Source organism: Pleurodeles waltl, chromosome 1_2 (assembly GCF_031143425.1).
Source record: "Pleurodeles waltl isolate 20211129_DDA chromosome 1_2, aPleWal1.hap1.20221129, whole genome shotgun sequence".
Taxonomy (NCBI): Eukaryota; Metazoa; Chordata; class Amphibia; order Caudata; family Salamandridae; genus Pleurodeles; species Pleurodeles waltl.
In genome coordinates, this window is record NC_090437.1 from 1,001,579,429 (window position 1) to 1,001,591,977 (window position 12,549).

The 12,549-nt window shown below is 40.3% G+C and overlaps 1 protein-coding gene across 1 annotated transcript in view; it reads right to left on the reverse strand.

Moving 5' to 3' along the window:
* GNPDA2 (glucosamine-6-phosphate deaminase 2) overlaps positions 1–12,549 on the reverse strand; it is a 68,713-nt gene that overhangs the window by 47,672 nt on the left and 8,492 nt on the right. The window contains exon 2 of the mRNA XM_069201749.1: positions 4,836–4,985. Coding sequence (XP_069057850.1) covers positions 4,836–4,959 — 124 coding nt within the window. The 5' untranslated portion in view covers positions 4,960–4,985. The remainder of the gene's footprint in view (positions 1–4,835; positions 4,986–12,549) is intronic.

Here is a 12,549-nt window from a genome sequence, read left to right on the forward strand (position 1 = left end):
TTCGGGAGGGTCCAGACACGAAGAGCGTTTAGACACCTCATGTAGGTTCTTGTCTTTTCCTCACCCAGATGTGTGGCATACTGTGATGCAGATTTCATATTCCTGAAAGTTTCTTTCTCTAAGTGGCACAATGTTATTAATAATATTGGCCAATAGTGCCTTTATACAAGTTGCTGGTTAAATTCATGTCCTAATATTCATGAATCCAGAGAAGATTAGAAGCAATATAATTCTCGTACCTACATCCTTAAAATTGTGTAATCATGCAACTATCTGTTTGTATTTATGGTTTGCCAAAAGTGATCAAAGAGAAGGGGATTTCATAATAATCAGACTCATCAAATTTTGAGTATCCTCATGAAAAACTGAATCCTAGTTGACAATAATTGGATCAAGCTTGGAGCCTTTAATGCGAGTGGGTTAACACAGTATGGAGTCACATCATTTTCAAGAAGAAAGGAGGCAAAGAAGGAAGATGAGCTGTCATGAGGATTTCCTTTGTGGAGGTCCGCAACTAAGATGTGCGTAGTATATATATGTATGTATTAGTATGTATTTAGTGCAAACCTAGGTGAGAAGCAATAGAGCACTGTACATTATATGGGGGAGTTGGAAGGTTATCTACAAGATCACGCACATCAAGTGGGGATTACACAAATCTATTTCACACTTCACATTTCTCATTTTCAGGCATAGAGAGATTAAGTAATTTGCCTAGAATCACAAATGGTAAGCCACATAACAAGGTTAGGATTCAAATCTCGGCCCCTGTTTACAAGGTCGGCAGCTCTGGCGAGTAAGCCACATCTCACCCTTCCTCCCTATTCTTGGTCGACGCGAGCTGAGAAGGACAGTTGTCAATGCATTGCTCCTCAAAGGAATTGTTTGCACACGAGGTGATTAATGATGCTTCTGCTGGTCAAGTTAGAGGCAAAACTAAACACGAGGTATTGAGAAATGGCAGATCACAGGAATTCTCCCAACAGTTTTGTCAACTCTTTCCAGATATAAGACAGAATAATCAGGTGGTAGAAGGTCCACAACAAGTTGGGAAACTTTGTGAAGCCATGTCTCCATCAGCATCATGAGATTAAGGTTCATATAGACAATGGTTGGCATTGATTTCTATTACCTTTGTAAATGGTAATTAATTGTCCAGCTCTTCACAGATTGCTCTGGCCATTAAGGTGGTCATTCACCATCCCTGGAGATAGTGTAGGAAGTGCAGCTACTCTATGCCTTGAACAAAAGGTCACTGGAAGTGTTATTGGTCCTCACACTCCCTTTGGCTACTATCAAGAACTTGTTATCCTTAATCAGCCAGTTTTTGTTTTCTCCGTTACATTGTGTGGTTTACATAACAACCCACTGTGGCTGAAACTGTAGCAGAAACATTCCAAAGTAGATACAACATAATATCTTGGTTACGTCTGAGCCTGTATCCTTGCAGAATTTTCAAAGGATTCTTTTCTGAAGGGTGTTGTAGCATTTGCAGACTAAGTTAGCCTGTTTTAGTCAGAACCCTGAAGCTACAATGTCCTCTGTGTATCTTTTTTGTTCCATGTTGATTCAGTGTTTGTTTGTACTTGGTTTTCATGAATTCCTCTTCTTGTGTTTTCTTTGACCTGATTACGCATTCTTTCTTCAGATTCTTTACTACTGCTTCTGCGTGGCTGGCGGACAGCTTGCAGTATTTGTGCGTCTCTTCTGTCCTCGATCTGAGGAACCGCATACATAGGTTAACCAAGGTTCTCAAGCTAGTGTGTATTAATCTTTTTTCGCCTGCAATTTGGGAGCGTAATTTTCTAATAAAGCCTTAATTTCCACTGGGAGAGGGGGAGGGGCAATTCTATGAGAACACTTTAGCATGAACGAGCGCAAAATGGCGACATCCTGTGCAAAAGGGTCCTGGCAGTTTACTTTACCGATATATTTCAGCATGGTTCATAGAAAACAGATTGTTGGAGATGATCAACACAAAGTGGTTATTGTATTTATAAACGGCATCACCTTTACTCAACAAAGCATAGGGGTGAAGTCCCTGTGTGATAATTCTTGACATTAGCAGTTAGGGTGGGGGAGTCAGAAGAATAAGCTGTTGAGGGAGAAGAGGCAAGATCAAAAATATTCATGTGAGTAAATCCATTAGCGAGCACAAAACCAACTTTGGTGCATGTTAGTCATGCTTACATGTGTAAATGTCATTCAGAATCAGGGCTAAAGATTTTAACTCTGCAAAGTCCTGGAAGAGTATATCTATATGCAAATGTGAAAGAAACATCATTCTAGTGTATGGTTTAGCAAACTAGGGAACTGAGACCCACTGAGGTAAAGTAATTTATTTGCCCACAAATTAAAAAAATGTGCTCAAGCAGAGGAGGTCAAAGTGGATGGTCTTGTTACTACTAAATTGGCAACCTAGGTATTGAATCACAAATAACTGAGTTTATTTACAGCAGCAATTTGTGGATTTTAGTAAATGCTTGAAAGTAAATGTATCAAAGCATTTCACAAGACGTTTCATCAGAATCTAAGTTTAGAATTGTACACTCTGGCATTAAAAGGTGTTGCTTATTCAGAGCTCTACTAGGATTGAAAATCTACCCTTAAAATAGGCCGTTCATAGACAAAGTCAGCGAGTAGTCATACATTTGATAGACTTATAACTTCGCTATGTTCAGTGTATGAAATAAAAGGAAATGTGCCCTAATCAGAGCCTTGAAAGAATTTAAACCTTGACTTATCAAACTGTGGTACGAGAATGCTGGCAGAAGTAGTTCCCTCAGTGCATGGCATCAAAAGAAACAAGTGGATATTTATACGAGACATGGACACAATCCATCCTATACACGAATATCTATTTTGAAAAATTCCACACTCCAGCTTTTCTTTCTCGATTGCTTTTCTTGATGAAAAAGCATTTCTCTGCAAATTTCCGATTCATATAGAATATCTGGCTATCCAGTTCCATGACAAACCCAGTAAATATGCATATTTGAATGGACTTGTTGAGTCAACAGTTTTGATATGGGAAAATCTAGGTTTTGCTATATTTCATTGCTTGGCACTAATATACATCTAATATGTCTTAGATAACAACAAACATTACTTTATTCAGGGGAGTGGAATAAATATCTACTTGTCCATGGGACTAGTTGCTTCTTGCCCTGTGAAAAATAACCTCTCTGATCATACTAGGGCTACTACTATAGCAGGGCTTGAATACTTGTAATTTCAATCCCTACTATAGCAATTTCCTTATATTGCCACCTTTCCGCAGATCTACATACTGGGGCTGGAGTAAGCAGTAAGCAATAGTTCCAGGGCTGGAATGTCTTTCAGTCTGCAAACCTACTAACTTGCATGTTTTAAGGATTTTCACCAGCTCTTCTCTAACGTTTCCTATAATGAGAAAGGTTGGAAAACTGCTCCTGACAATGGCAGGCGTAGAAGCTCTTCCAGGGTTGGGTAAAATGTGGATGGAGGGAAAGTGAACTTGTAAACTCTCAAGAGATTTTCACATGAGCAAATCTACACATGTATATTTGCTTGTGCTAAAATATAGTTCACAAATATTTTCTAGGAGTACGATTTCATGGACTACTTCTGTAAGCTCTTCTGAATTCCTGAAAGCCATGAATTCAATACCATAGGTGCACTTTTTGGACTTTCTTTAAGAATTAGGTCTGGCATTAACAAAGACATTTTGTTTTTATTAAACTTCTATTGCTCTCTCTATCAGCTGGCTTTACTGTGAGTGATCACATTCTGCTCTTCCACAAGGAGCATATTGGCACACAAAGTAGTTTTGTTCATTGCCAGGAACTAATGTGGCAATCAGTGGGGTAACAAAACTAGAAGCCCCCCAACTGCAAAGTACATGGAGGGCACCCCTTCCAGACTAGCTCAGGGCAGGTGTTGTCTGAGGAGGGGATGTGGGGCCTTTGTTACACCACTGGTGGTAATTGTGTACTTTTTGAGACAAAAAACATTTATTTCTATTTGCTAGTGTTTGTTACAATGGTGAGGGCCTGGCAGCTCCCACAACAATAATGTGTTACAAAAGCTGTGTCAAAACAAGACACGCACTGACGAAATCAAAAGACTCGCAAAAAATGTTGCCAGTGCTTGTTTATTTTCATGCTCCCCATAATCTTGTTGAAAATGGTAACACTGATTTTCCATAAGGAATATTATTTGACCTACTAGCATGCATCAACACATTTTACTGAATGACGCTTCAAAGAAATAGCACCTAACATCTCATGGTAGCAAAGTGTTATTTTTCATATTTACATTTTTTTCTGATTATTTTATTTTGAAAGCAAAGATTAATCAATTTTGCTTACACGTTTATGCAAACATTTACGTCTGATCAGAGAGCGTTATGGGAGCATTATACTTAGCATCATATTGGTAAACATTTCAAACATATGTACACTTTTTTTTTTTTTTTTTACAGGAACCAGTGTCAGTAGTGCAGTGTGACCTCAAATTGTTTATTTACAGCGCTCGCCCTAATAATTAAGGCATTTCATTAATGAACCATAAATACAAGTTCAAACAGCATTAACGTATGGACACACATATTACCTCCACTGCACACCGTTCTCTTCTTTGTAAACTGGCAACCAAATGGTTTGTGATGCTAGGGGTTGGGCCTACTTGTCCCAAGGACAAAATAAACATGAAACCTTGTTGCCCTTGACCCAAACAATATGTCCCGGGAGATAGGAATTCCACATCCCTGTACACTTTATTGTCATGAAAAGCATTAATAATTATCTACCAGCACAAAATGAACTTGCTTTCCACAATCTTAATCCCATACATACCTGTAGGTAAACCTAAAGTGAAATATCTTCCAGGACCTGGCTTGAACTGTATAATTTGGTTACAGATGTACTTTGCAGCCCACTCACTGGCCAGTTCATAGTCATCAAGAATTACCAGCCTCATTCTAACGATGAATAAAAAAATTGAATCTGTAATTTTAAAAAAACAAAGAAGATTAACAGCATATAGATTTATGAGAAACATTAGCTGGGATGTGGTGTATAAGTCATGTATCAACCAATAGACAGCTTTTTTCCATTGTATTCTTCACCAAAACGTAGGAAAATAAGTAATTAAAAAATACAAAATTGTACAAAAATGTGAATGTTACAGGTGTATTGCGTAAAAGATCTATACTGTACATAAAAATAAACTTACGCAGAAAAATAAATCTAGAAAATACACAGATTTTTTTAGCATTTATATGTATATCAATATAACATATTTCAATCAGAACAACAATGTGCACAATTACACTAAGGATAAAAAGATTAAGTACTGAGGTTGTAAAACTATAAAAAGAACAACCTGATTCAGGGTATTAGTAGTAAAGACACAAATCTGTATTCTCTAAAAAGAGAGAGAGAAATATAGAGAGAGAGAAAGAATGTGTATGTGTATATATATATTTATACACACGCACACATAAAACCGAGTAGCCGCTTTATAGTTAGGGTAGTAAGAGACCGGAATTCCTCAGATTTTTCACCATTAATATCTTTACACCCATTTGACAAATCTCCACAATCGTTTGTGAGATCTATTTCTTTTTAGGTCAAGCCTAGACAGTGATTGCGCTGTTAGGATGAACTGTTGTATGTACTTTGCTAGTTTGACTCTTCCCATTGCTTTGGATTTGTCTAGTAGGTTGTCTTATAAAAATCCTTGCTTGCTAGTGCATTAATTTGCCTTCCTGGTCCCTCCTTTCTGAAACTCGTTCATGCCACTGGAGCACTGCCGCAAGACTTGTCGGCTTCTGCTTTTTTCTATTTTACTTTCTGCTGCCAAACTTTTTTTTTTTTTTATTCTGAACAGCTCTTCAGAGCTCTTCACACATATCTGTGTGTTTCCCTTCATCAGAACAGTGCCCCCTCACAATAGGGACACACCCGCTGGTCACTGTCCCTTTTATTCTAGGTGGAGTCCTTCTGGCCCACTCCACCAATTGGCAAGGGCCTCTGCCCTTAAATCCTGGCTTGAGCGCTCCGATCTCTTTCACCCTGTGTGTGGACACTTTGTGTTTTGTCTGAGCCTCTTCTTTCTGTCTGTCATCTGTTCCTGTGTTTCTTTACCACCCCTTCCATACACTCCCTGCCCCGCACTGCAGTGTGACCAAGAGTCATGTCTGTCTCTTCTAACAACTCCATGAGAATTGCTGCGTCTCCCCGGCTGAAGTTTTAATTTTGCCTGGTACATTTCGGAGCCGTTTTTCAAGTGTGTTTGTACAGTACCACAAATGCAAAATCCAAACATAATGTTAATTTTCTGACTTACAAATAGATTTTCAGCGTCCACTATATTGCATTCACATGTATGATAGTGTGACCTCATCTCAGCTTGTCCTCCTATTTGTCCCCCGTCGCCACGTATATGTTGCTTAATGTGACACTTTAGTGTGTACCAATCTAAGCAGTTGTTTTATATATTGTTACTTCTGAAATGCACACCCTTCTTGTACAGTGCAATAGCTGCTCACGACAGGGACAGCATCTTTCCTAGGACATTTGCAGTAAAGGACCCATGCATGTTACCCCTGGTGAGATGTAGCAAGTGTGTACAACTCTGGCACATTTCTCTTACATGTTTATTAAAGGCTACGTTAACTTCGATGAGTCTATAAGCTGTTAATTTGTAGAACAAGAACTCTACTGCCTAAATTGTTACTAGATTTCCCACAGAAAAATAAATTTTTAAGAAGCAGCAGGAATGGATGAACCATTGGCAAACACTACAAGTATCTATCAGCCAATAAGGTTTGTGCAAAGAGTACACTTCTATTTTTTTCTTTCTTCATATTCTGAGAGAAAGTTTAAACTGAAAATCTCTTGATAGGGGCCTGCAATAAAGTGAGATAAACTTAGCGCACAAGAAAAGGCATTTCTGGTTATCAGTGCCAACAAAAAGACACGTATAAATAAAACACAGCAATGTTCGCAATTGAAACCGATCACACATATTAAAAACTTGCCATTCTGTTTAAATTTGTATTTGTGTAATCTTTACTGGGGGTTAGTAGCCCATTAACCATGTGCATCCATTTTCTACCCAACATAAGGTGATACATGGCAGGGGAGGGAGATCTGAAGCCACCACAGGTTTGTGTGAGATATCTGTCTCCTCTACACATAGCTGCTGCACAGCTCCTGCCAGTGTGTTGTTACTTACTGTTTATAACCTTTCTCATAAATCAGCTTTCTGGGAGATAAACAGAATGTGAGACCTATGAGGCAGATTAACCTCTCCAGCCCAGCTAGGTGTTCTACATTCATTCATGATAGGCATATCAATGTAATAAGATCCCAACATTCGAAATATTTATTTGTTTTCATAGGCTGTTCAATACTCTTGCAGTCCCACAAACAATGTTATGGTGCTGTTGACTTGCATCGAGGCACTTGTCTTTCTGTCAGTGCGTTAAAACGCCTTGTTTTTATTCCAGCTCTTTCACATCCTCATCGCTTCTCTCCTGCATAGTTATTTTGAGCTTTAAAGTTGTATGTACTGTGAATCATTAATGGTGCTGTTGGGTTTAAGCGGATTTATAAGCATGTTTACTTTTTTAGCTGCCGACATGTTGCACTTTATCCTCTTCAGAGGGTTTGAGGCACTGTAAGTGGATGGAATTTCAGAAAAGAAATGTCATAGATTATAAAATGCAAACAGTGCAGTAAAATGAGAACCATCCAGCATGACTGAGTGCACGTGTGGTGCTGCGAATTTGTGTGGGCTGTTACTTTTCGAAGATTGGTGGGCAAAGAAAGAAAATTCAAGCCCACTGGTCTGTAGCTCATTACCTTCACTTTAGTAGCTCCTAGACTCACTACTCCATCTGGACCACATTCAAATACTTAGCCTATCAAACTACTTTCTTTTAAATTGCTCAGCACAGCGCCAAGAGAAGGAGGTAGACCAGCATGGGGAACACCTGCAACTCGGGCTCCATGGCGGCGTGGTTCTTCTCTGAGTGTCCAGAGGTGAGTCGTTTCCCTTCTGTGTTGTATTTCCGCCGTGCTTTTGATGTCATTGGTACCTCCCCGGAAAAGGTGGTGGATAGGTGTGTCATATTACTGTTGGCGGTACATTGTCTTCTGCTTGGCTATTGGCGGTTACCGCTGTGGTACTTGTTGCTACCGCCGTGGCTGGCGGTGTGTTAAAATGGCTGTCTGTGTGAGCGGTTTCCACCATGGTCATAATTCCATTTTTTTTACCGCCGCTTTATCACCCACCACCGGGGTTGTAATGAGGGGTTATGTGGACACATCAAAATTATCAAATACTAAACTACATATTTTTGCGGGGGAGGCCTGAGCTTTTGGGCCTGGGCTCAGCAGCCATCTAGGGAATCCTCCCAAACCCAGAGATTTCCAAACATTTCTGAAAACTAGACACCCGAGGGAATCCAGGGAGGTGTGACTTGCGTGGATCCCCTAATGTTTTCTTTCCCGGAATCCCCAGCAAACCTCAAATTTAGCTAAAAAAAACAAATCAAATTTTTCCCACATTTCTGTGTGGGATCACCACACCGGGACCAATTTCCTACCACCCAACGTTCCCCTAAGTCTCCCGATAAAAATGATATCTCACTTGTGTAGGTGGGCCAAGTGCCTGTGACAGGGAAGAGCCAAAAACATGTAGAAATTGAGGGGGAACCAAAGCGAGTCAGAAAGGGCAGTTTGAAAAAAAACATTATTAGGCTGACAAGTGCAGCAGAATTTCTATTGGTAGGAATTTGTGGATTCCTGTAGATTCTGGAAGGTTCCATCACAAACATTTGGGAAAATGTGTGATTTCCAGCAACATTGGAGGTTTGCAGGGCCCCTTGGGGCACATTGGCCTAATAAATATTTTGTCCCACTGAGAAGCGACCCTTGTCCAAGGGGCCACTTCCCCTTATGCGCAAGTATTAAAAAAAAAAAAATCCCTGATGTCTAGTGGTTTTGATTGGACTAATAAAAATAGGTCGATCTGCCCCCAAGATGGGGAGAAATGGCCTTATTACAATTTGCCCTCCCCCAGGACTTCTGACCTTTGTCTCTTAACACAAATAAAAAGTGACAAGATAAAAACAAGCTTTACAGGCATCTTTATTACTTCTTCACTTTCTGACTGAACAGAACACCTGTTCTTTGTTAACTCGCCAGAATGGGCAAGTGGGTCCTACATAAACCTCGACCTGATACAATATGACTTGTCATATCGATTAGCCAAGTAGATTTCTAGAGGCCTGGTCTTGGGATGGTGTCACTCTTGTACACTGAATCCAAATCTATCTTTATGTCCACTGTGAGAAATTGAGTTGCTGGTTGACTAGGGTATGAGCTCTAGTCAAGCAACAGCCACAATCCCTTTCAGGGTGAATCACAAAAGTCACTAATTTAACCTGTGCTTAACCCTGGGTAGCTTGCCACAAAAAGCAGCCAAGCTAAACTATGAGGCAATGTGTTAAGTATTTATGCAGTACACAAAACAGCAACTCAGTGAAAACACAACACAATAAAATCTCCAACCAATTTAGAAAAACAGAGGACATTTTAATAAATTACTTGAGACCAAAACCATGAATATCCAATTAGGAGAAATAGAGTTCTGAATTTTAAAGTTTAAGGTTCAAAATAGAAAGTCCTTAGTTTTGGAAAATGTCCACCTGGGAAGCTGTAGCACCACAACCGAGGGTCCAGGAATCAATGGAGACTTCTTGGGGGTTCAAGACTCACTCAGGCTGGGTCCAGGTATAGGTTTTAGATGGTGGGAGCCTGATATGTCCCTGTGGCAAAGAACAGGATACCAGCCAAACTACCCCTTGGAATCACTTCTGAAGTCCTGGGAGCAGGTGGTGATGCGGGGCCCTAAAGCAGGGGTGGTCTCTGAACGTTCCTAGCAGGCTCCAGGCAGCAAAGCAGTCCTTCCAAGTACAGCAGCAGGCAAAGTGCACAGCAGGTCACAGCAGCAGGCAGTCCTCTGAGGGTCCTTCAGCAGGTCCAGAAGGGAACTGAGGAGTAGGCCTGAGAGCCCAATTTGTATACCCTGGTGCCCTGCTCCTAGAAGCTGGGTGAAGGTTCCAGAAAGGTTCTCTGAAGTTCCAGGAATTTCCTGTCTCCCCTGTCCAGACTCTTAGCTAGCTGCACTGAACATACAGGGTTGTTAAGCCAATTGTATAGTGGCTGAGCACATCCTATTCAGTTGCAAGAGGGGCTGTGCCCCACTCATCAAGCCAGTTAATGGTCGATTCAGGCTTTGCTAATCCTGCTATTGTGTGACTGTCTGAAGTGAATTCACAAAGTCTCAACTGTCAGTTACAACCAGTCACGTGACCTAAGGCAAGCTGCAGGCACAGAGGGCTAAGGGCTGGAAAATGGCAACTTTCTAAAAGTTGCATTTTCACATTTGTAAGGATAAATCCGACTTTACCATCAACAAAGGGTTATCATTACAAGTCTATAGATTCTAAACATGATATATCTACCACCTCTGGAATTACAGCTTATTAAATACAATAAGGAATCCCCAATTTTATCCCGTGGGCGGGGTATACCTCACAGTAGTGAAAAAACAAATTTGGGAGTTTTTCAATACTAGGACACGTAGAACTATAAAGTACATGTCCTGCCTTTTAATTACATAGCACCCTATTCTATGGGCTCCTTAAGGTCTAACTGAGGGGTGACATATAAGTAATAAAAGGGGAGTTTAAGGCTTGGCAAGGGGTTTTAAATGCCAAGTCAACATGGCAGTGGGACACTGCCCTCAGGCTGCAATGGCAGATCTGAGACACATTTTAAAGTACTACTTAAGTGGGTGGCAAAATAAGTGCTTCAGGCTCACTGGTAGCATTTAATTTACAGGTCCTGGGTATTTGGTATACCACTCTAGAAGGGACGTAGGGACGTACATGCAAATTAAATATGCAAATCTGGTATAACACACCATGTTTTAGGGAGTGAGCATACTCATTTTAGCACTGGTAAAGTGCACAGAGTCCTAAGGCCAACAAGTAAAAATCCAGCAAAAAGTAGGAGGAGGAAGGTATACAGTTTAGGGGTGACCCTGTAGAGAGGGTGATTTCCCACATGCAAAATGTATGTTTTCTGCAACATCCGACCAGGAGTCAACGTATTATGATACATCCACAACCTTACAGATACCAGATCAATTACCTTATGATTAGATACTACTGCCAATTCATCATCAGCTTTATTTTCATTTATGAATAAACCATAAAAGCATAATTAGATGTTACTGCCACTTGTATGGTGCACTTCAACATTCTACTGACTCCTTCCAAGATACTATTACCTTGAGGTCTATTTAAAGCTACAGATGAATGTTTCACACCAAGTGAGGACAAAAACCCGCTCATTTCATGAGGCTTCAAATGCACTCCATTATCGGTCACCAAATATTTGGGTACCTCTTCTCTCCTAAATATCAATCTTAAAAATTCTACCACTTCACTCTCGCGAGGGTCCTTCAAAAATGTACATTCAGTCCACCTGAAGTGGTAATCCACCATCACCAACGCATATTTGCAACTCTCCTTTAACTGAATACAGGTCCAATAAAGTCCATACCCACTTTTTCCCAAGGGCAACTGAAGAAACTCTACTGGCAATGATGGGACAATAGACGCACAAAGGCACTTATCAGATTGTGCATTGGTTGAATAACTTGCAACATATACAGCTACGTCATTGTCTAACCCTGGCCACCAAACTTACTGATGTAACCTCTTCTTCATAAAAGTTTGACCCACATGTCCATGGTGTGGGAAGCCAACCAAACAAGACCTCAATTTCACTGGAGGAACTAAAGAACGCCCTCTCAAAATTAATCCACCCTTATTAGATGGTTCCTCCTTTATCTTAGAAAATGACAAATCCTCCTTATTCAAGCGATTTTCTTTAGGCCTTTTACCAGCGATATACTGTATCAACTTTGATTGACAGACATTATCAACGCAAGACTGCTGCCATTCCTGCAATGTAATCACATCATTGACCAACCGTATCACACATTTCACATTCTCCTTAGCTTCCTCACTATAAGATGATGCCAACTTACATAGCAACAAAAAAAATACCTGGAATTCCTGCCACCAGGAATATGCCTCACACTGAAGTTAAAACTCATACAATTTTTACAACAGCCATCTGGGACTAGCCTCATTAAACATCCTTTCAGCTATTAGGTGCAAAAATGTCTGATAATAAGTGATAAAAATAAAGTCTCTGTCCCACAAGTACGTAGCAAAGTGGTTCATGGCCCAAACACATGCTCTGGCTTCTCTTTCTATAGTGTGATAGTTACATTACGAACCAGTCAAATTTCTGATGGCAAACGCAACAGTTTTCTCCTTAACTTCTGACATGTGACTCAAAAACTGCCCCAAACCAACTCCACTCACATCAACAGAGACAACTGATTTGGCATTTTCATCAAAAGCCTGCAGAGCATGGGCATCAACAATCTTTGCTTTCACCGACTGAAATGACGATT